Raw genomic sequence first — 25,163 nt, forward strand, 5'->3', positions numbered from 1 at the left:
CACAGTAATGTCTCTTATCGATGGTGCTTATGATGTCGTTTAGGACATTGAGCGTGGCTGAGGTGCACCCATGGCCAGCTCTGAAACCAGATTGCATAGTGGAGAAGGTACGGTGGGATTCGAAATGGTCGGTAATCTGTTTTTTTAACTTGGCTTTCGAAGAGCTTAGAAAGACAGGGTCGGATAGATATAGGTCTGTAGCAGTTTGGGTCTCGAGTGTTACCCCTTTTGAAGAGGAGGATGACCGCGGCAGCTTTCCAACCTTTGGGAATCTCAGACGATACGAAAGAGAGGTTGAACAGGCTAGTAATAGGAGTTGCAACAATTTCGGCAGATCATTTTAGAAAGAGAGGGTCCAGATTGTCTAGCCCGGCTGATTTGTATGGGTCCAGATTTTGCAGCTCTTTCAGAACATCAGCTATCTGGATTTGGGTGAAGGAGAAATGGTGGGGGCATTGGCGGGTTGCTGTGGAGGGTGCCGGGCAGTTGACCAGGGTAGGGTAGCCAGGTGGAAAACATGGCCAGCCGTAGAGAAATGCTTATTGAAATTCTCAATTTTAGTGGATTTATCGGTGGTACAGTGTTTCCTAGCCTCAGAGCAGTGGGCACCTGGGAGGAGGTGCTCTTATTCTCCATGGACTTTACAGTGTCCCAGAACCTTTTTGAGTTAGTACTACAGGATGGAAATTTCTGTTTGAAAAAGCTAGCCTCAGCTTTTCTAACTGCCTGTGTATATTTGTTACTAACTTCCCTGAAAAGTTGCATATCACGGGGGCTATTCGATGCTAATGCAGAACGCCACAGGATGATTTTGTGCTGGTCAATGGCAGACAGGTCTGGAGTGAACCAAGGACTGTATCTATTCCTAGTTCTACATTTTTTGAGTGGGGCATGCTTATTTAAGATGGTGAGGAAGGCACTTTTAAAGAATAGCCAGGCATCATCTACTGACGGGATGAGGTCAATGTCATTCCAGGATACCCCGGCCAGATCGATTAGAAAGGCCTGCTCGCAGAAGTGTTTTAGGGAGCGTTTGACAGTGATGAGGGGTGGTCGCAGACCCATTACGGATGCAGGCAATGAGGCAGTGATCGCTGAGATCTTGATTGAAAACAGCAGAGGTGTATTTGGAGGGCGAGTTAGTTAGGATGACATCTATGAGGGTGCCCATGTTTACGGATTTGGGGTTGTACCTGGTAGGTTCATTGATAATTTGTGTGAGATTGAGGGCATCAAGCTTAAATTGAAGGATGGTCGGGGTGTTAAGCATGTCCCAGTTTAGGTCACCTTGTAGCCCGAGCTCAGAAGATAGATGGGGGGCAATCAATTCACATATGGTATCGAGGGCACAGCTGGGGCAGAGGGAGGTCTATAGCAAGCGGTAACAGTGAGAGACTTGTTTCTGGAAAGGTGAATTTTTAGAAGTAGAAGCTTGAATTGTTTGGGTACAGACCAGGATAGTAATACAGAACTCTACAGGCTATCTTTGCAGTAGATTGCAACACAGCCCCCTTCGGCAGTTCTATCTTTGCGGAAAATGTTATAGTTAGCGATGGAGATTTAAGGGTTTTGGTGGTTTTCCTAAGCCAGGATTCAGACACGGCTAAGACATCCGGGTTGGCAGAGTGTGCTAAAGCAGTGACTAAAGCAAACTTAGGGAGGAGGCTTCTAATGTTAACACGCATGAAACCAAGGCTTTTACAGTTACAGAAGTCAACAAATGAGAGCACCTGGGGAGTGGGAGTGGAGCTAGGCACTGCAGGACCTGGATTAACCTCCACATCACCAGAGGAACAGAGGAGAAGTAGGATGAGGGTACGGCTAAAGACTATACGAACTGGCCGTCTAGCACGTTCGGAACAGAGAGTAAAAGGAGCAGGTTTCTGGCACGATAGCATAGATTCAAGGCATAGTCTAGAGACAAAGGTAGTGTAGGATGTGAGTACATTGGAGGTAAACCTAGGCATTGAGTAATGATGAGAGAGATATAGTCTCTAGAGACGTTTCAACCAGGTGATGTCATCGGATATGTAGGAGGTGGAACAACATGGTTGGTTAAAGCATACTGAGCAGGGCTAGAGGCTCTACAGTGAAATAAGACAGTAATCACTAACCAGGACAGTAATGGACGAGGCATATTGATGTTAGAGAGAGGCATGTGTAGCCAAGTGAACATATGGGTCCAGTGAGTGGTTGGGCTGACTGGGGACATGGCGATTCAGACAGTTAGCAGGCCGATGCTAACAAGCTAACAGTTAGTAGGCCGGGGCTAAACAAGCTAGCAGTTAGCAGACCGGGGCTGGCAAGCTAACAGGTAGCAGACCGGGTTAGTAAGCAAGCAGTTGGCAGACCGGGGCTAGCAGTTAGCAGACCGGGGCAGGCAAGCTAGCAGTTAGCAGACCGGGGCAAGCAAGCTAGCAGTTAACAGACCGGGGCTAGCAAGTTAGCCTTTGGGGGAGGTCGCGATTGGGGTAAGTCTGTTTTTGCCTCTTCGTGCGGTGACGTCGATAGACCAGTCGTGGAATTAGTAGGGTTCCAAGTAGCTCTAGGTAGCTAGTAGGCCGCGGTTAGCAGAATGGGCCTTCAGCGGACATCGCGCCTGAGGGGCCTGTTGGAATCCTCGGGCAGATTATGTCGGTATTCCAGTCGTAAAGGATCGGCGGGGTTCAGTGCCCCATACCGGCAGTAGAAGGGGTCCGGATATTGTAGCCCAGGAGTGGGCTTCGGTGGTAGCACAGGAGCCCTGGCCGGGCTAGCTTCATGCTAATTGGTGCTTGCTCCGGAATGGAAACGCTAGCCAGGAGTAGTCACCTGGGATTGCGGTTAGCTAGTTGCGAAGATCCAGATGAAAATGTTCAGAGTTTGCGGTAGGAATGGGAGGAATGGGGAGAAGAAAAAAAATAATAATAGGTCCGTTGTGCTCTGGTTTGAGTCACGTTGTTCGAACTGGCGAGAGCTTTCCAAGCTAAAGGTTAGCTGATGACCACTAGCAATGGTTTGCTGACTGATAGCTGGTAGGTAGTTAGCTGGCTAGCTTCAGTTGAGGGATTCCAGATCTGAAGTAAATAGAAATACTTTAGAAAAAAACAGATCCACGCCACATTGGGTGAGGCGGGTTGCAGGAGAGTATTTAGAAGTTGAGGTTTAGGAAAATATTTTTTAAAAGATATGCGAAGAAAAAGATCTAAAAAGATATATACAAGAGACACGACAGGACAAAGCCAAAGACGTCTGACTGCTACGCCATCTTGGATTTAAGTTTTTACTATGCCTTTCTCTGTTAAAGCCTTAAACTGGTTTAAAATAAACGATGTCATGGTTCAGTATTACAGTTATACATGCACAAAGTCCTAATGCAGTGTTTCGAATTTAGACCAAATAGACAAAACCATTTTTATACAACTGGGAAATTCAAGGAAGACTGATTATCCCTCCAGGGGTTTTGACCCTCCAATTGGAAAATGCTGCGCTATAGTAGCTTTTCTTTGATCCTCAGCTGGCACCAACTGCAGACAACTCTCAAAGCCTGAAACACCCGCTCAAGAAAATCACTATTTACTGCACTCTGAGAATGAAACCTTTCATTAAAATGTAGATTATGCTATGTTTCAACCATTATATAATCACATTTGTGAATCAATTATTAGTAGGCCTAATGTTGATGTTTTCTACGTGGAGGTGCAAGATTAATGCCATTTTTCAGCAGTGAGGGTTTCTCTGAACTGCAGGTTTGATGGAATTCCATCCTACCATCTCTTGTGAAAGATTAGTTTGTCTGGACAGATCAATGTGTTGCAGCTGATCATAAAACCATGCCTCTGATGAGCCTTGACATCATTACTAAGAAATGCAGGTATTGAGATTGAATATTGATTTTGCATTTTCCTCATCAATCCCATGCTGCTACAGAGGTTGACACTTCAGTTCAGACACTTACATTAAATGTTAATTGAGGCCATTTTATATCATGCAGAATACTAGTGCTGCTCTTGAGATATACTGTGAGGTTATTATTGACACCTTTGATAAAAATGAGCAAAAATGACCTTATAAAATAAACAATTAAAATATTGTATGCTCCAAATAAAATGGGACATTATGTTATTTTATACTAATACAATTGCTCAGAGAAAGAGATTTTTCAAGTAATACTTTTTTTCTCAAAAAGGTTAAGGCCAAAATTATTGACACCCCTAAAGATTCTTATAAAAAAATTGTCAAAAGTGTAGTATCCTATGTGGTCCCATATTCCAAACAATGACTACATCAAGCTTGTGACACTACAAACTTCTTGAATGCATTTGCAGTTTTTGGCCATCGAAGAGCCTGTCAGGTGTCAGTGTGCAGCGGTTAGGACGGAGTCAGGCGCAGGACACAGAACTGAGTAAAAGACGTACTTTACTCGAAAAGAAACAACACTAATTTCCACACAGGGAAAAACACACCAGCTCACAGAAGTCTTGAACGCTAAACAAAGAACAAACATGCACAAAACCATGTGGGAACCAGAGGGTTAAATAGGGAATAAATTATAACGTAATGGGAACCAGGTGTGTACAATCAAGACAAAACAAATGGAAAAATAAACGTAGATCGGTGACAGCTAGAAAGCTGGTGACGTCGACCACCGAACGCCGCCCGAACAAGGAGAGGCACCATCTTCGGCGGAAGTCGTGACAGAGCCAAGCATTTGCTTGCGTTTCAGATTATTTTGTGCCCAATAGAAATGGATGGTAAATAATGTATTGTGTCATTTTGGAATCACTTTTATTGTAAATAAGAATATAATATGCTTCATGTTTAAACACTTCTATGTTTATGTGGATGCTAACATGATTATAGATAATCCTGATTGAATTGAGAATAATGATGAGTGAGAAGTTGCAGAGGGTCAAAGATCATACCCCCCAAGACATGCTAACCTCCCCTGTTATTGGTAACATTTTAAGTTAGGGCAATTTTTTTAAGTATAAATTACAAACTTTATAAGCTCGTTTAAACCTCAAATAGCCTACACTTGGAAATGTCCTGCAACAACAGGGTGATCAAATTAAGATCTAACATTTGTATGCCTGCTGTGTTCTAATAAAATGGGAACATTGACAATATACCTAATATTGGCAGCATCTTTAGGCTACATCTTAGAAATGGCTTCATTTGAAGCAATATTATTACTGCATACGGTAGTCTGGACAATAGGCCTACATATTACTGACACATTTTATACAGAAACAGAAGGCAAAATTCTGCGTAGCCTACTGTTAGTGACATTTGGTGAAGCAGGTCTGATTATAATATGTAATATGCAATCATGTATAACTTAATTTCATTAGGACTAAATGTAGGCCTAAAAATGCAGTGATTGTGGTATAATGTGTATGTGGTATGAGTACGAGATTGATCTGATTATTCTTCATGAATCATTATGAGCTAAGAGGCCAATGAGATAAATGTTGTGTCCATGCGGGTAATATTTGTATAATCCGTCGATTGAACGGAGTGGGCTAACTTCAGCACCATGGAGAGCAACATTTTTTTGGCTGAATGGTAGGCTATTTTCAAAAACAAGTACATCTAATGTAGAAATTACTTCTAGCCCCTTGTAATAGACAGTTCTGTCATTTAAATGAAATTCTCATCATATTAGACAGTAGAAATGCACAGGAAAACTTATTTTTTCCTCTTTGTACTAGCCTACATTTTGATGGTAGGGAGTAGACAGTGGGTTTTGTGATAGTTAATCCGTTTTGTAATAATGTTTTCAATCAGGGAAAATATCTGTAATATTCATATGTGAATACATACTGAATTATAATTGGATGCATTTTACCGCCGTATCATACTGTGCGGTGATTGGTTAAGACCACCCAGACGGTTAGGTCATGGGCAGTTGATCGTGGTTGGAGATAGGCTAACATGTAGTTGTAGCTAGTTAATAAAGAGTTATGTTAAGAAACATCCTGTAGTTCTGCGTTTTATTATTTTGTACAAAGTGTACAAAACAAAACATGGTGTCAGAAGTGGGATGGTCTTAAAAGATGGATTTTTCTGGAGTTCCTTCACCTCGAATGGACTGGGAGTCTACAAACTTACCCGATGCATGGCGTAAGTACAAACAGCATGTGGAGCTAATGTTCACGGGTCCCCTGAAGGAAAGAGGAGAAGAGGAAAAATGTAGCTACCTGCTCCTCTGGATCGGTGAAAAAGGGAGAGATATTTACAACACATGGACAAAGCAAAAGCAGACAAGCGAGACCCCTACCTCAGTCTCCTTGAATACCGCAACACTCCAGTTGACAACTTCAAATCACCAGCCCAGCTGTTGATGAGCCGCAGACTTCGCTCAACCCTTCCCAGCACCAACCAGCAGCTGCAACCTGAGGTTGTCAGCTACAAGGAAATGCATGAAAAACGTGTACAGAGACAACAACAACAAAAGCGATACTACGACAGGTCAGCTAGACCACTGCCACCACTGATCGACGGAGAGTCAGTTAGAATCCAGGAGCATGGCCTCTGGAAACCAGCAGTCGTCATCCAGCCAGCTGACACTGAACGTTCATATCACGTCCGCACAGCAGAAGGAGCAGTGTACCGCCGCAATCGTCGTCACTTACTGAACACAAAAGAACAACACACTGATGAGATGAACTGTTCCCCTGAAAGAGAACGTGATGGACTAAACACACACACGGCACAACATACACCACACTTACCTGCAACACCACAAGAGCTGTTGACTGACACAGAAGCATGCTCAACATCATATCGCACAAGGTCAGGAAGAGAGGTCAAGCCCAGAGCTGTCCTCGACCTGTGAAATGTCAAAGGGTGTAGGCGGATCGCTGCCCTAAAAGCGTTCCAGACTGTAAACTTGTTATTGAAAGTTCACTTGACATGCTTTGGTATTGTATTTGTTTCAAATGTTAAGATGTCATTTCTACAGTGAAAGCTGAGTTGCTGAGAATCCCTTGTTTGAAAAGTTGGATCATTGTTTCAGAGTCTATGTTGATTCAGTTGGTGTATTATGCAATATAAATGGTTACTTACCTTGAGTTCAAACTACAGAGCATGTATCCAAAAGAAAAGCTTAGAATATGTAAAACATTTGTATTTTGTTTAAAAGAAGGGGGATGTAATATTCATATGTGAATACATACTGAATTATAATTGGATGCATTTTACCGCCGTATCATACTGTGCGGTGATTGGTTAAGACCACCCAGACGGTTAGGTCATGGGCAGTTGATCGTGGTTGGAGATAGGCTAACATGTAGTTGTAGCTAGTTAATAAAGAGTTATGTTAAGAAACATCCTGTAGTTCTGCGTTTTATTATTTTGTACAAAGTGTACAAAACAAAACAATATCAAATGTGATAACCATAGGAACCCAATATATTTTGGGAATTTGCAGTTATCCCTTCATCATATTTGCTGTTTCCGTTTCATTGACAAGGTGTGCAGGTAGCCAAGCGGTTAAGAGCGTTGGGCCAGTAACCGAAAGGTTGTTTCGAATCCTAGGTGAATAATCTGTCGATGTCTCCTTTAGCAAGGCACTTCAACCTAATTGCTCCTGTAAATCTGATAAATGACTCAAATGGAAACAAATGGAGATGGCGTGCGCCTGCTGGTGTCTATGTGTTTAAGTTCCAACTGGGTGGAAGTGTGTCAGATATGCGCGCCGTGGGCGGGAATAGACCTGTGTTTATTAACCCCAGTGTGTGCTTCGTGGGGCGGAAACACTTCACAGTGGCAACGAGCGGAGATGATGAGAGGGGAGGGAAGTCGCGTCGCTTGAGCGTCTGCTCTGCGTGTATGGGGGGTTTGGCTAGAGGAGGCGCGGCGCACTCTGCCCTCTCCATACCACCTGTATGGATGACCACTTTAACCTAATCGACTCACCCCGCTCGGTGAGACACAGAGGCAACAACGTTGAGAACCACGGTTACTTCGAGACGGAGAAGGGCGTCATGACAGTCGAGAACATGTTGGAGGAGTCAGTGGCGCTTTCGAGCCACCTGTCCGTGGATCGATATGAGCGAGAGCGTGGACGCGATTGCTGCGAGAGGGTGGTTATCAACATTTCAGGTTTACGCTTCGAAACTCAACTCAAAACTTTCAACCAGTTTCCGAAAACGTTGCTCGGGGACCCCAGAAAGAGAATGCGTTACTTTGACCCACTGAGGAACGAGTACTTCTTCGACAGAAACCGACCCAGCTTTGATGCCATTCTCTATTATTACCAGTCAGGAGGGCGCATACGGAGACCTGTTAACGTGCCCATTGACATCTTCTCTGAGGAGATCAATTTCTATCAACTCGGGGAAGAGGCTATGGAAAAATTCCGAGAGGACGAAGGATTCATAAAAGAAGAGGAACGTATTTTACCCAATAATGAATTCCAAAAGCAGGTTTGGCTTTTGTTTGAATACCCTGAAAGCTCTGGGCCAGCTAGGGGAATAGCTATCGTCTCAGTGCTTGTCATTTTAATATCAATTGTTATATTCTGTTTAGAGACCTTGCCTGAGTTTCGGGATGACCGGGAACCTATCCCGTTAGCACCTACAGTCAATGGGACGGCCTCCTACCACGCAAATCCATTCACCGACCCTTTCTTTGTGATAGAGACACTTTGCATAATCTGGTTCTCTTTTGAGTTGCTGGTCAGGTTCTTCGCGTGCCCCAGCAAATCCACGTTCTCAAAAAATATCATGAACATCATCGACATTGTCGCCATATTTCCCTACTTCATCACTTTGGGGACAGAACTGGCTGAGAAGCAGGGTAACGGTCAACAAGCCATGTCCCTGGCCATTCTCAGAGTGATAAGGCTCGTGAGAGTCTTTCGCATCTTCAAGCTCTCCAGGCACTCTAAGGGCCTACAGATCTTAGGGCAGACGCTAAAGGCCAGCATGAGGGAGCTTGGACTGCTGATATTTTTTCTTTTCATTGGAGTTATCCTTTTCTCCAGTGCTGTTTATTTTGCCGAAGCCGATGACCCATCCTCCAGTTTCACAAGCATCCCAGATGCGTTCTGGTGGGCTGTGGTCACCATGACTACTGTCGGATATGGAGACATGCACCCTGTGACAATTGGTGGCAAAATTGTTGGGTCATTGTGTGCTATTGCCGGAGTGTTGACTATTGCTCTCCCTGTGCCAGTTATTGTCTCCAACTTCAATTACTTTTACCATAGGGAGACTGATGGAGAAGAGCACGCACAGTACTTGCACGTCAGCAGCTGCGAGCACCTACCCTCAGCCACAGAGGGGCTGAAAAGGACTCGTAGCACGTCATCTCTGAGCAAGTCAGAATATATGGTTATAGAGGAGGGCATCAACAGTGGGTATAAACAGCCCAACTTCACCAATGAGAATAACCAAAACTGCGTGAACATCAAAAAGATATTCACGGACGTGTAAATGCTTTCATTTTATATGATGGAGATATAGAGTTACGACTACTATTTTTTTCTATGATAGCTAAACTAATCGTGATGTGTCGGTACATATCTGTCAAGTGGAGTGTGCTAGTGTGCCACAGAGGTTGCAAAACGTACTGTAATCTTACAATTCGTCCTTGAGTCCAAAACAGGTGTTGATGTTCGGTAGTTCGGTAGGTTGTAAGTGTTGCATATTTATTCCCGAATCGAAACAGTGTTGTCGTTGTGTTTTTTAAAGGGAAACGTTCGTTGGTTTATCAGTGTTCAGTCTTGTCATTAATAGCAATACAATATAATCTACAATGTCTGTAGGATGTTGCTTACATCGGATGATGACAAACATAGGCTATGCTTGAATGGGCAACATATGCGTAATGGAAATATCATGGACATACAGTATCATAGCCTACGAGAGCAGGCTTTTAGCGTTACAGCCAATACCAAATAAAATAAGAAAATGAAATTACCAAGACTCGGGAATGTCTTTGATAAAATATCTCCATGTAATTTGAATGTCTCATTACCCGTTAAATGGGCTAGAATAATTGTATAGCCTACAATTGACAGTGGTAGTAATTATTGGTAATTAATGGATCTAGTCATAATTCCATCCAAAGACATCGTCAGGACTACATGGAATTTATTTTCCTACAAAACATGACTTCAAGACTATTTCCATCATGGAGGATAGTGTGAGCACAATGATGAAGACATGGACACATTGCATATAATGCGCGTGGATGGAAGAAAGAAGAACAGCAAAGTCCCGCCTCCTGGATGCCGCTGAGCCTTGTGATGCAGTCTCCATGACGACTACAGTTTCCTGGGTAACCCCGTTAATGTTACCATGGTATCGCTCTGCGTTTTCACAGAAACCCTCCAGATGGATGAGCAGCCCGCCTTGAAAGAGAGAGCAGAGCCCTCCGTGAGTCTTAATATGGTAAACATGTAGACCTAATGAAACAACCGTTTAAAAAATCTGCAAAAAAAATAATTTCCACTCACTGTCAACTGCGTTTATTTTCAGCAAATTTAACATGAGTAAATATTTGTATGAGCATAACAAGATTAAACAACTGAGACATAAACTGAACAAGTTCCACAGACATGTGACTAACAGAAATTGAATAATGTGTCCCTGAACAAAGAGGGGGGGTGGTCAAAATCAAAAGTAACGGTCTGTATGGCCGCCAGCTGCATTAACTACTGCAGTGCATCTACTCCTCGTGGACTGCACCAGACTTGCCAGTCCTTGCTGTGAGATGTTACCCCACTCTTCCACCAAGGCACCTGCAAGTTCCCGGACATTTCTGGGGGGAATGGCCCTAGATCTCACCTTCCGATCCAACAGGCCCCAAACGTGCTCAATGGGATTGAGATCCGGGCTCTTCGATGGCCATGGCAGAACACTGATATTCCTGTCTTGCAGGAAATCACACACAGAACAAGCAGTATGGCTGGTGGCATTGTCATGCTGGAGGGTCAAGTCAGGATGAGCCTGCAGAAAGGGTACCACATGAGGGAGGAGGATGTCTTCCCTGTAACGCACAGCGATGAGATTGCCTGCAATGACAACAAGCTCAGTCCAATGATGCTGTGACACACCGCCACAGACCATGACGGACCCTCCACCTCCAAATCGATCCCGCTCCAGAGTACAGGCCTCGGTGTAACGCTCATTCCTTCGACGATAAACGCGAATCCGACCATCACTCCTGGTGAGACAAAGCCGCGACTCGTCAGTGAAGAGCACCTTTTGCCAGTCCTGTCTGGCCAGCAACAGTGGGTTTGTGCCCATAGGCAACGTTGTTGCCGGTGATGTCTGGTGAGGACCTGTTGTTGCCATCCTGTACCTGTCCCGCAGGTGTGATGTTCGGATGTACCGATCCTGTGCAGGTGTTGTTACACGTGGTCTGCCACTGCGAGGACCATCAGCTGTCTGTCCTGTCTCCCAGTAGCGCTATTTTAGGCCTCTCACTGTACGGACATTGCCCTGGCCACATCTGCAGTCCTCATGCTACAAATACCTCAAAAATGCTATAACTTCAATTTCTCAAACATATGACTCTTTTACACCATTTTAAAGACAAGACTCTCGTTAATCTAACCACATTGTCCGATTTCAAAAAGGCTTTACAGCGAAAGCAAAACATTAGATTATGTCAGGAGAGTACCCTGCCAAAAATAATCACACAGCCATTTCCAAAGCAAGCATATAATGTCACAAAAACCAAAACCACAGCTAAATGCAGCACTAACCTTTGATGAACTTCATCAGATGACACTCCTAGGACATTATGTTATACAATACATGCATGTTTTGTTCAATCAAGTTCATATTTATATCAAAAAACAGCTTTTTACATTAGCTTGTGATGTTCAGAACTAGCATACCCACCACAAACTTCCGGTGAATTTACTAAATTACTCACGATTAACGTTCACAAAATACATAACAATTATTTTAAGAATTATAGATACAGAACTCCTTTATGCAATCGCGGTGTCAGATTTTAACATAGCTTTTCGGCGAAAGCACATTTTGCAATATTCTGAGTACATAGCCCGAGTATCACGGCTAGCTAATTTGACACCCACCAAGTTTGGCCCTCACCAAAGTCAGATTTACTATAAGAAAAATTGTATTACCTTTGCTGTTCTTCGTCAGAATGCACTCCCAGGACTTCTACTTCAACAACAAATGTTGTTTTGGTTCCAAATAATCCATAGTTATATTCAAATAGCTCCGTTTTGTTCATGCGTTCAGGTCAGTATCCGAAGAGTGACGCGCGAGTGCATTTTCGTGACAAAATTTTTCAAAATATTCCATTACCGTACTTCAAAGCATGTCAAACGCTGTTTAAATTCATTTTTATGCTATTTTTCTCGTAAAATAGCGATAATATTCCAACCAGGCAACGTTGTATTCATTCAAAGGCTGAAAGAAAAAAATGGAGAATTCACATGAACTCGCATCTCCAGTGTCACTGTTCCCAGCCTGACCACTCACAAAATCTCCTGCTGTTTTTCGCCCAGAGACAGGAGAGACGTCATTCCACTTTCTGGCGCCTTCTGAGAGCCAATGGAAGCCTTAGAAAATGTCACGTTACAGCAGAGATGCTGTATTTTCGATAGAGATGCCACAGAAGGAGAACAAATTGTCAGACAGGGCACTTCCTGTATGGAATCTTCTCAGGTTTTGGCCTGCCATATGAGTTCTGTTATACTCACAGACACCATTCAAAGAGTTTTATAAACTAGAGTGTTTTCTATCCATATCTACTAATTATATGCATATTCTCGTTTCTGGGCAAGAGTAGTAACCAGTTTAAATCGGGTACGTTTTTTATCCGGCCGTGCAAATATTGCCCCCTAGCCCCAACAGGATAAGACAGGAGAAATACTGCAGATATAACAGACTGACCCTAGTCCCCCGACACATAAACTACTGCAGCATAAATACTGGAGGCTGAGACAGGAGGGGTCGGGAGAAACTTTGGCCCCATCCAACAATACCCCTGGACGGGGCCAAACCGGCAGGATATAACCCCACCCACTTTGCCAAAGCACCGCCCCCACACCACGAGAGGGATATGTTCATCCACCAACTTACCATCCTGAGACAAGGCCGAGTATAGCCCACAAAGACCTCCGCCATGGCACAATCCGAGGGGGGCAACCCAGACAGGAAGATCACGTCAGTGACTCAACCCATTCAAGTGACGCCTCCTAGGGATGGCATGGAAGAGCACCAGTAAGCCAGTGACTCAGCCCCTGTAATAGGGTTAGAGGCAGAGAATCCCAGTGGAGAGAGGGGAACCGGCCATACAGAGACAGCAAGGGCGGTTCGTTGCTCCAGTGCCTTTCCGTTCACCTTCACACTCCTGGGCCAGACTACACTCAATCATATGACCTACTGAAGAGATGAGTCTTCAATAAAGACTTAAAGGTTGAGACCGAGTCTGCGTCTCTCACATGGGTAGGCAGACCATTCCATAAAAATGGAGCTCTTTAGGAGAAAGCCCTGCCTCCAGCTGTTTGCTTAGAAATTCTAGGGACAGTAAGGAGGCCTGCGTCTTGTGACCGTAGTGTACGTGTAGGTATGTACGGCAGGACCAAATCTGAAAGATAGATAGGAGCAAGCCCCTGCAGTGCTTTGTAGGTTAGCAGTAAAACCTTTTCTACATTGTAGAATAGTAGTGAAGACATCAACACTATGAAATAACACAAATGGAATCATGTAGTAACCCAAAAAAGTGTTAGACATATCAAAATATATTTTATATTTGAGATTCTTCAAAGTAGCCACCCTTTGCCTTGATGACAGCTTTCACACTTGGTATTCTCTCAACCAGCTTCATGAGGTAGTCACCTGGAATGTATTTCAATTAACAGGTGTGCCTTATTAAAAGTACATTTGTGGAATTTCTTTCCTTATTAATGCTTTTGAGCCAATCAGTTGTGTTGTGACAAGGTAGGGAAGGTATACAGAAGATAGTCCTATTTGGTAAAAGACCCATATTACGGCAAGAACAGCTCAAATAAGCAAAGAAAAATTACAGTCCATCATTGCTTTAAGACATGAAGATCAGTCAATCTGGAAAATGTCAAGAACTTTGAAGTTTCTTCAAGTGCAGTGGCAAAAACAATTAAGCACTATGATGAAACTGGCTCTCACGAGGAACGCCACAGGAAAGGAAGACCCAGTGTTACCTCTGCTGCAGAGGATAAGTTCATTAGAGTTAACTGCACCTCAAATTGCAGCCCAAATAAATGGTATGCATACGGGGGAACTCCTTCAAGACTGTTGGAAAAGCATTCCTCATGAATCTGGTTGAGAGAGTGCCAAGAGTGTGCAAAGCTGTCATCAAGGCAAAAGGTGACCACTTTGAAGAATCTCAAATATAAAATATTTTTTGATTTGTTTAATTTTGATTTTCCATAATACATGACTCCATAAGTGTTATTTCATAGTTTTGATGTCTTCACTATTATTCCACAACGTAGAAAATAGTAAAATAAAGAAAAACCCTTGAATGAGTAGGTGTGTCCAAACTTTTGACTGGTAACATTAAACTTTACAGAATGGAGGCAGTTTTTTCTGTAGCCTATATCCAAGACATCAAATCAATGATAGCCACAATAAATTAATAAATACATCACTTAAAATGTTTTGGGTTGTGTTAATGCAAAAATGGGATCAACATAACATCAAAACGCAGTAATATATCAATATTTCAACAGCCCGTTCTAAATCTTAGCTATTTATTATATACCTATATTTTATTATCTGAAGAAAATGCAATCGCTCATCACAATTCCTTGTCATTACTAGAGGCTTATGCTTGATATCTCTCTGAGTTGGCATGCCAACTGGGGCTGACGTCAAGCCAAACTATTGTCTCTTGTTCTCCTCACGCGGCTGTGAACTGTCCCTCTCAAAACAAACACAAAGGCTATGCCAAAAATAGGAGCCGGCATTGGACATAGACAACCCATGCGACAGACAACAACATGCATATAATGTATGGCCAATAAATAATAAACGAAAACATAGCAAATGTCAATAATAAATATATAGATACATAAACACATAAATACAATTAATAAGAATAGCATTTATTAATATTCGTATAATTATTAATGTTATTTTATTTTTTAGTACGATTATTATCCATGTCTGACAATTAATCACTTAAAACAACAACGAAGATGAGTAGCCTGATTATTCTGATAAATAATTCATCTTTAAAATACTATTATTGAGGTCTTCATAAGTCTTTTGGAAGTTAAAATGTGGGAAGGACAGTGCTTGCACGCTGTAAAGTCAACGAAATATTGATTTGTTTTTCACCCGCGCAGGGCTTGGAGCTGTATGGCTGGTCACTTCCACAGTACTAGCACTGCCTCCCGCAGGGTGGTGTCCCAGCGCTGTTCTGCTTTTCCGTCTCTTTTAGGATTAATCATAGCCACGCTGCACCGTTCCCTTCCATCAAGGCTAATCAGACCCAATTCACCTACATTAAATCAGTTACGCATAATTTAGATTTAGTTCAAATGTAAATAGGCATGTTAGGGCCTAACTATCTCTGAAAAATACATTATCCTAGTTGAGAAACCATTTGTCATTTGTAAGTGATAGTGCTGAATGTGGGAGAAAATCGTAGGAGTCTAATTAATTGGTAGTTAAATGGGCTAGGGCAGAATTAGCTTCACAGATCTCTTTTTATGTCCTTATAAATTTACCCACCACTACTCTGAAAAGTCTATGCCCAAAACAAAGTTCAGTGCTGCCCTCAAGTGAGATAACATATGTAGGACAGGGAGGATACAAGCGGGTTATGTTCAACATTATGATATGTCTAGACTTTTTTTATTGTATAAAGTGCACGTTATGATATCAAACATGCATAATGAAATGAAATATGAATGAACTAATAATGGCAGAATATGAAATTATTTATGACAATCCTAAATCACATGTAATTTCCCCCTAGTCGGATGGATATTTTCACTTGGCTAGATCAGATAACCTCATCTCAACCTGCCAACAAGCATCGCCCAACCAACACTGCTGCAGCAGAACACATGCACCTGAAAGGTAGTGTACATCTCTCTGTTATTCTTCCTTTTGTTATGTGATGGATTATGTCTGCATGTCATTGAAAGATGTAAAAGCATGAAAGCTTCTTGTCTTGTACATATTACATAGTCATAAAAACTGCCTGAGTTTCACAAAAATAAAATAAAAAATGTAGTACATTAATCTCTTACCTCCACAGGCCTAGAGGAGAAATACCCTGACTCATACCAATGGCCTCAAGCTCCAGCAGCACAACACCCCACCAACTGAAATACATCAAGATATAGAGGATCTCTATGGCTCCACCATCTCCCACACATACTGTACTGGGCTAGAGAGAGACCCCAGAGGCAAGGTGCCATGGACACAGTGCCTTCAGCTAAGACCTCAACACACCTCCCATGGACTGTCTATCAGAGAAAAATATTATGTGTTGTACTCTGTGCTGATTTCTCGCTCTCTCTCGCTCTCTTTCTAGTGTCTTAGATCTGGAATACAATCCCAGAGATGCCAGTGCAAGAAGTCACACTGTGTATGTGGCCCATCATAACTCCCCAGTCCCCATCAGGCCTGCGGTTGGTCCATGGCCGTCCCCAGTCCCCATCAGGCCTGCGGTTGGTCCATGGCCGTCCCCATCAGGCCTGCGGTTGGTCCATGGTCGTCCCCAGTCCCCATCAGGCCTGCGGTTGGTCCTGGCCGTCCCCAGTCCCCATCAGGCCTGCGGTTGGTCCATGGTCGTCCCCAGTCCCCATCAGGCCTGCGGTTGGTCCATGGCCGCCCCCCGTCCCCATTAGGCCTGCGGTTGGTCCATGGCCGTCCCCAGTCCCCATCAGGCCTGCGGTTGGTCCTGGCCGTCCCCAGTCCCCATCAGGCCTTTCGTTGGTCCATGGCCGTCCCCAGTCCCCATCAGGCCTGCGGTTGGTCCATGGCCGTCCCCAGTCCCCATCAGGCCTGCGGTTGGTCCATGGCCGTCCCCATCAGGCCTGCGGTTGGTCCATGGCCGCCCCCTGTCCCCATCAGGCCTGCGGTTGGTCCATGGCCGTCCCCAGTCCCCATCAGGCCTGCGGTTGGTCCATGGCCGTCCCCATCAGGCCTGCGGTTGGTCCATGGCCGTCCCCAGTCCCCATCAGGCCTGCGGTTGGTCCATGGCCATCCCCAGTCCCCATCGGGCCTTTTGTTGGTCCATGGCCGTCCCCAGTGGAGTAGAGGACTGAGATCATGTTTTTCAGCATCACAATGTATTCATGGTGTGTTGTCGTTGTCCCAGACAAATGTAAGCACATACATGTGTCATCAATTCAGTAAGCTTTTGCCTGTTGAGTGAAAATATTGCAGTGTAACAAGTTAGGATTGTTTATCTGAAGAATGAATGTCATTGGGGAAATGTATTTATCACACAAACACACAAGCACACACACATGATTGCATCCTCCTCTCTTTCCCTTCCTCCTCCACTCTCTTCTCTCCTCTTTCCTCTGTCATCCTCTTTTCCCAATACAATATAATACAATGACGTCACAGGTGCAGGTGGCTTATCAGAAGTGCTGAGTGGCTTTGTTCTCTCTGGAAATAGGGTCCACTCTTCATTTCTCCCCACTTCAGTATTTCTATGTTTGGGAAAATGAAAACATGTCTGTGACTTACCCTGAGCTATAAATCACTTGTCAGTGGAGCTCAAATTGAATGCTTATGTGGAACACCTCAAGCTGCAGTTCAGTGCACCTCAGGAAGAAAAATGTAATTTTTTTCTACTGTATGTTTAATACATTAGGTGAGGCATGTGATTCCATTTATATTTAGTCAACTGAACATAATTACTGTACATACTGTACATTACGTGTGTGTGTGTGTGTGTGTGACTGGAAAAGTGTGTGACAGTATGTATGTGTGAATCTGAACATTAGCACAGACAGTATATATGTACGTTTGAGAGATGCCCAGCTGTAAAATGTAGATCGTCTCAGCTGGTACAGTACGCCTGGCTGACTGCACTCTGGAACTCTCAGCATCAGAGTGCTGAGAGACCCTTCTCAGGAGAGACCCTTCTCAGGAGAGGCACTCTCTCTGTTGCCACTGTGTTGGAGGAAGAACACACACACACACACACACACACACACACACACACACACACACACACACACACACACACACACACACACACACACAACACACCATCCATATCATGGTTTAGCTGCACTTAAGGAAGCCAAGCCCCTCTGTGTTGTCAGCCTCTCACAGCGGGCTGGTCTTCTCTGTGGCTCGGTAGGGGCTCTCGTTGTAAGCAGACGTGTGTGTGTGTGTGTGTGTGTGTGTGTGTGTGTGTGTGTGTGTGTGTGTAAGTCATGCTCATCCAGAGGAGGCAAGGAGACCCCAGGCATCCCCCTCTACTCTCAGGCAGACATCCGCCACATGAAAGGAGTGAATCAGTAGCAGCAAACTATAATGATACAGGGGATGCAGCTGACATGCAGTCCATTCTGGGGAGAGAGAGAGTTCATTTATAGTACTACTAACTTCACCAACTGTACTGATGATTGTGTATATCTGTAACACTTCCTGTCTTAGCCCTAAAAAGTTTATAAAAAGCTATAGGGCTGCGGACAGAAATATAGTATGCTTCAGACATATTGCTATTATTACTCGATACAAATGGAAAACCATCCATCTACTCTTCAGAGGACGTCTAATGGCAGACTGGGGGATATTTATAAAATTCACTCTTCTGGATCATGACTCTGCGTTCATTCAACACTTTGAGTCAAGACTAAGGAAGGCCCACAGACCATATCATGGGTATTGTACACATATCCTTTTCTCCCAAGGGATATAAATACCAAAAGCCAGTTATTAAAGAAAGGGTTTTACTCTCAAGTGTTTCATTTCTATTGTCCTGCTCTTTGGCCGTATGTGTAAAGATGATCCGCTATCCGATCAGTCTAAGAAGCGCGAATGAGACCAAGGATACCAGAGATATTCAAAGAAAATGTATTAATACATGAATTGATCATTTAGAGGGGAAAAAAGACTCATATAACTTTCATTAACAAGTATAAATTACACAGTTGCAGAACTTTCTGAATGTGTTGTAATTTCTACCTATCAATAAAGTCTAGCAAAGCCTTAAGGTATTACAAGGCCTTTTTCATTGAACTGAATGTTTTAGTACTTTAGAGGACACTGTAGAATGCATCAACCTCTACAAGGACATGCAAAGTCCTGTGTCACTGTGCTTTGACTTTACCTCTAATATCCCAGAGGAGAGGAGAGAGAGACTCTCCAGGACTGATCACAGAGCCTCCTACTTCTGCTTGATGAAACCCTAGGGGCAGTCACCATAGCAACAATATAAGACTAAGCACAACACTGTCCAATGGCAGAGGCATTTCAGGTTTGGATGTAGCAACAATAGTGTTATTAAACACACTGGCTGTGCAGTATATAATCATGTTACTAAAACCGTTATAATTTAACAGTCATAATTTAATCTGGTGGGAAACACCTGATTCAGTTAGTCAAGGTGTGAAAGATCAATTGGTTATTTAGTGAATCAGGTGTGATGGCACTAAATTGGGACAAAAACCAAGGGTTAGGGGCTAAGAGGTAAGAGGTAAGGGATAGCCAGTTGTTTCTGGCCCAGGCCCCAGCAACACACATTTAAGTTCCCTCATGGCACACAGGGAATCCCCTGTACAAATGTAGGATCTAAATTTGATCACTCTTTTGTTGCTGAGAATTCTTTCTGCACAGCAGGAAATGCAGAGGAGCTTCGTGATTTACATAAATTCACTGAAAACCCGCACTAACGCACAGGCTTACCATATATTAACAGTATTCCACTTTTCAAGGAGCCTCACTTTGACCAGCTAATAGACCTAACCATCGATCAAGCAACAGTATGGACTAAATGTTCAAATCCAGGATTATTTTGCAGAGACAATACGGGTCAAATTAAGATCCTACATCTTATCAGTAGCATTGATTCAACCCTGCTTCTCACTGACTGGAGGAAGCAGACAGTCTGAAGGGCCTGAGTCATGCAGTGCAGCAGAGCCAAACTAAACTCACATGAGCTCATAGATAATGGTTCCCTGCAACAAAAGGTTAGTATACTGGTTGGTGTCTTAATTTGTTTCACTGTTTGCGTGGTTGTCAGAAATGCTAATGTTTTGGATTTGGCCTTTCAGTCAAATGTCACATTGGAATGGACTGTAACCTTTGATCTTTCCAACTTCTGCTGGATAAAATACATAATTTTTAATACAATCTGTCCGTACTGGGAGCATGTTGGTCTATAGTGGTGTATCTGAGGTGAACTAGTCAGGCCACGAGGGAGGCTGCTGCTGCAGTGATATGAATGCCCTTGTGCTTCTTTCTCCTGGTGTTCTGGCTCTGCTCCACCGTCTGCTCCGTGCTCTCTCTCTTCATGCTGCCCGCACTGCTGTGGCTGTACGTGGTCCAGGCTGCAGTATGACTGGCTCGCTCTGGATCTCCCCCTCCTGTCCTCGCACCCTACACCAAATCAAAGTTTATTGGTCACGTACACATATTTGCAGATATTATCACAGGTGCAGCGGAGTGTTTGTGTTTCTAGCTCCAACATTGCAGTATACCTAGCAACACAAAACAATGCACACATAATGCAGCCCTGCCCTCCCAATTGTCTTTTCCTTTTCGAAATTACGAAATATCCGAACGAGCAATGTCAGAGGCCAGAATATAAATATTTATATATTAGTGTGTATAGAAAGTATGGACAGTCTATGAATTGAAAAGGTGCATACCACACAGGGACACCACACAAGGACAGACCAGAGGGTACTTCTAAAATGTCTGACTAGTACAGTACTTAACCTTGGGTCTCTTTGAGGAGTCTGTTCACCTAGGATGTCTACATTACCAGCGCCGCATGTCTAGTAGCACTCTGCAGTATGCATAGGCTCAGGCTACCTTGTTTTCCTTCAGTATCCTGTATGGTATGTACAGCACGTCCCCTAGCTCTACTCCTCATGGGACCACAAGATACTGCCCAGTAATAGTCTCTCTCTGTCCAACACAATACTGATATCCCAAGGGGAGGAAGATTAATTCAGTCTCATTGAAAATGTATTGTAAAAAAACGTTCTGCCTTGGGGTGGACAATCTCTAGCTGTCCTAAGGAAAAGGATGTTGATCTTATCTGTTGAGGGTATACCGACTACAGGAAGGTCATTTCAGTCCCAGTCCATTAGAATGAATGAAGATTTACAAGATGGACAGACACTAATGAGGGTATTGTAACACTAATGAGGGAATTGTAACACTAATGAGGGTATTGTAACACTAATGAGGGTATTGTAACTCTAATGAGGGTATTGTAACACTAATGAGGGTATTGTAACACTAATGAGGGTATTGTAACACTAATGAGGGTATTGTAACACTAATGAGGGTATTGTAACACCAATGAGGGTAGTGTACGTCTAATGAGGGCATTGTATCTCTAATGAGGGTATTGTAACATAATATTAGCGTGTTCTAACTCTAATGAGGGTATTGTAACTCTAATGAGGGTATTTTAACTCTAATGAGGGTATTGTAACTCTAATGAGGGTATTTTAACTCTAATGAGGGTATTGTAACTCTAATGAGGGTATTTTAACTCTAATGAGGGTATTGTAACTCTAACGTAGTTATTGTTCACAAGATGAAATTACATAACCTTATCCAGCAGCAAGAAAATACATTTTCATGCAACATTTAACAAATGCAGGGAAGTGCATAATATCTAGATATAATCTGCCCCTCTCCACTGGGTCCTTACTGAATGCTCTACCTGATCTTGGCTGAGAAGCTATTTATGTCATAGAAGTTGGTATTTCTTTGAATGAAGGTGTCCTTGAATCTCTCTTTGAATCATCATTGTCCTTGTATCAGTGTAAATGTAAGGATTTTAAAGTATGTATTTAGTACTTCATTAACCAGTTACTGTGATTATCACTTTGAATTATGGACAGTAATGTTCGTTGATTATTTATACAGGCCAAAATGGTGATCTGACGTGTGTGTGTGTGTTTGTGTGTGTAAGCATGTGGTGTGTAAGTGTGTTTAAGCATGTATAGATTGCGCGTGTGTGCTGTTAAGCTCCTCAGAGTGGGCAGTGATGAGGTGCCGTCTTATAACAAGAGGCTATCAAGCGTGCGATGGTGCATTGCAGTGTCAATAGTCCTCTGCCTGGAACACACAGCTCCCTGCTCTCTGCTACCCTCCACACAAATAGACAGCCCTCCAGAGAATTGCAACGCTACTCAGGGTGAGAGAGACAAACTTGTACTGCATATTCAATAAGTCTAATTATGCTAACACAAGCTGTATGTAAATGACAGGGAACAGATGCATCAAGCACAAACACGAGTTGATACCAAACCAAAGTCACTAACTACACCGTATACTGTACTGCCGTACCACAGCACTATATGTCAATGGAACAAAGGTCTGAAAAATGGGTTGAGCTACCAGACAGTATCTAAGAAAAGGAACCCATAAGATACAAAGCCTTAGTTTCACCACTCATCAAGCTTTTCTCAGCTCTCCTTCATATGGCATGGTGGTATTGACTGATCAGGAGATGTGGACGGGTGTGGAGTGACACACAATCCATACCCCTCAGATGCCATTCATTGTCATCAGCCCTTAGCCTTCACCCCCACCACCACCTGATTGAAACGCACACCAAACTCATTTTGCCCGGGGGTTGCATTAGGTCTTCAACGTGGTCCGGAGGGCTGCACTGAAAAGGTGTTATATTTCCTTGCTGTCAAAATTAGCAAAAAATAGTCCCCTACCCATTATGCTCCCTGCGAGTTGGACACAGTCAAGAAACCAGTCAGGTCACCCGTGATACAATTCAGTGTTTGTCGTCCATCCATGTCTGATGGCGTGAGCACTGTTACCTTCAAGTAGGTTTCAGTTTTGCTAGGGCATTGTGGATGGAGGGTGTCGGATGGGAGTGAGCATCTGCATCTGGTTCAAAAGCTTGCATGTTCAATTTCAGTGACAGAAAGTTGTTTTTGGCATTTTTGTTTTAAGCCTATCCCAAACCTTTACCCTTATCTTAACCATTCGGAGTTAATGCCTAACCTTAAGAATTTTGTGTTAATGCCTAAACTTAATCCTAGCCTTAAAAAATCTGAGTTAATGCCTAAACTTAACAAGAAACTGTCACGCCGTGATCTGTTTCACCTGTCCTTGTGCTTGTCTCCACCCCCCTCCAGGTGCTGCTCATCTTCCCAATTATCCCCTGTGTATTTATACCTGTGTTCTCTGTATGTTTGTTGCCAGTTCGTCTTGTTCATTCAAACTTACCAGCGTTTTTCCTGTCAGCTCCTATCGTTTCCCAGCCTCTCTTTGCTAGTCCTCCCAGTTTTGACCTTTGCCTGTCCTGACCCTGTACCCGCCCGCCTGACCCCTCTGCATGACCCTGAGCCTGCCTGCCGTCCTGTACCTTTGCTCCACCTCTGGATTATTGAACCCTGCCTGTCCCTGACCCTGAGTCCGCCTGCCATCCTGTGCCTTTGCCCTACCCTGGATTTTCGACCCCTGCCTGCCTTGACCTGTCTTTGCCTGCCCCTGTCTCTACAATAAACATTGTTACTTCGACAGTCTGCATCTGGGTCTTACCTTGATTCCTGATAGAAACTATATGGATGTAGGTGCATTACTATTTCTATACAGTTTCAATTTAGTTTTGTCATTTTAAAGTATATTGAGATCGTCCCCACCCCAACACAAAATATTGTAAAAAGAAATGCATATATAATTATTATTATTGTTTTATTTTTTACTCAAACCACCACGGGCCAGATTGGACCCCCTCGGCCCATATGTTTGACACCCCTGACTTAGAGCACTAGGGCCTTCACATTTAATTTAAGTACCCACTGGGCACAGAAGTCAATTCAACGTCTAGTCCATGTTGGTTGAAAGTAATTTCATTGAAATTACGTGGAAACAATGTTGATTCAACCAGTGTGTGCCCAGTGGGTAGACAGCTAATGCAACGTGAACTGAGCTTCATAAGACTGCATTAACAGGCTTTGTAACGGGCCCCTAGCTCATAAATAATGTCTGTGCTGTTAGGGAGAACCTGGGAAAGCCATTAAGGGACAGTGGGAAAGGTGTGCGCATGTGTGGCAGACGGTACAGAGCTGCAGGGGCAGCCTTGACAGTCCCGCTCCTTCTATAGGGGCTGCTGCCAGTAGTAACCTTGATGAAGCCAAGTCTCACACAAATCACCAGCTTGCTCCTTCACCTATCCCTCCACCTCCTCCTCTTGCAGGGGATTCCCCTCCCAACCTTTGACAAAGCAGGTCGTTCAGGTCATTGCTGCTCTCCTTGCACTTTCTCTCATTGCTCCTTTTGGCCAGAATGGCATTCACTATTGATCCCCCTCCCCCTGACTACATCATTAATTGTTTTGTAAAATATGAAAAAACATAATTCTATTGTATTTTGGTATCGCTTTTGACTTAACGAACTCTCAAAGTCACACAATAATAATGCTCAGTACCACCTACAAACGACTTATACCACCTACAGTAGTTTACAATGTATCAAGTAATGTAGGCAGTTTTCATTCACTTTTCACTTGACAACATGTAAAGTGTATTTGTGAGCTGCGAATGGTGAAAGAAAGCAGATTATAACTTTCTATGAGTCACCATCCAAATGGGGCAGTACCAGAGTCAGAGAGTTTACCAGGCTGTGAAATTGAACAAACCAAAGACAAACTCTCTGCACCTTCTCAAGAAAACAAAAGACAAACTCTCTGCACTCTCTCAAAGACAACTAAAGACACATTCTCTGCACTTTCTCAAAGAAAACTAAAGACAAACTCTCTGCACTCTCTCAAAGACAACTAAAGACAAACTCTCTGCACTCTCTCAAAGAAAACTAAAGACATGTAGAGTGACAAAACCATTGCCAAACATCTGCCATGTAACTCGTAATTTCATAGGAAATCCTATTAAAGGTATCTAGAAGTCCCTGATTAAATCCTTGCACAGTGAGTCAAAGTATAGTGTCCTGTTAGTGGGAGTCCTTCACAGTGGCTGGGTCTGTGAGTGATGCAGTGTTGTGACTGGTGAGAGGAGGGGTACCTGT

General features: G+C 43.4%; 1 protein-coding gene across 3 annotated transcripts; it reads left to right on the plus strand.

The window, feature by feature from the left end:
• The first annotated feature begins 7,746 nt into the window (after positions 1 to 7,746).
• Positions 7,747 to 19,145, plus strand: LOC106566038 (potassium voltage-gated channel subfamily A member 3). Of its 3 annotated transcripts, none has more exons than XM_045691886.1 (3): positions 7,747 to 10,382; positions 15,940 to 16,043; positions 16,225 to 19,145. In XM_045691886.1, the coding sequence occupies exon 1, from the start codon at positions 7,872 to 7,874 to the stop codon at positions 9,420 to 9,422; it is 1,551 nt and encodes a 516-aa protein (XP_045547842.1). In that variant the 5' UTR covers positions 7,747 to 7,871; the 3' UTR covers positions 9,423 to 10,382; positions 15,940 to 16,043; positions 16,225 to 19,145. The 3 variants fall into 3 exon arrangements, with proteins under 3 accessions (XP_045547842.1, XP_045547841.1, XP_045547843.1); XM_045691885.1 differs by having other exon boundaries at positions 7,747 to 10,367; XM_045691887.1 differs by having other exon boundaries at positions 7,747 to 9,615.
• The last annotated feature ends 6,018 nt before the right edge of the window (positions 19,146 to 25,163 follow it).

Source organism: Salmo salar, chromosome ssa12 (assembly GCF_905237065.1).
Source record: "Salmo salar chromosome ssa12, Ssal_v3.1, whole genome shotgun sequence".
Lineage (NCBI taxonomy): Eukaryota > Metazoa > Chordata > Actinopteri > Salmoniformes > Salmonidae > Salmo > Salmo salar.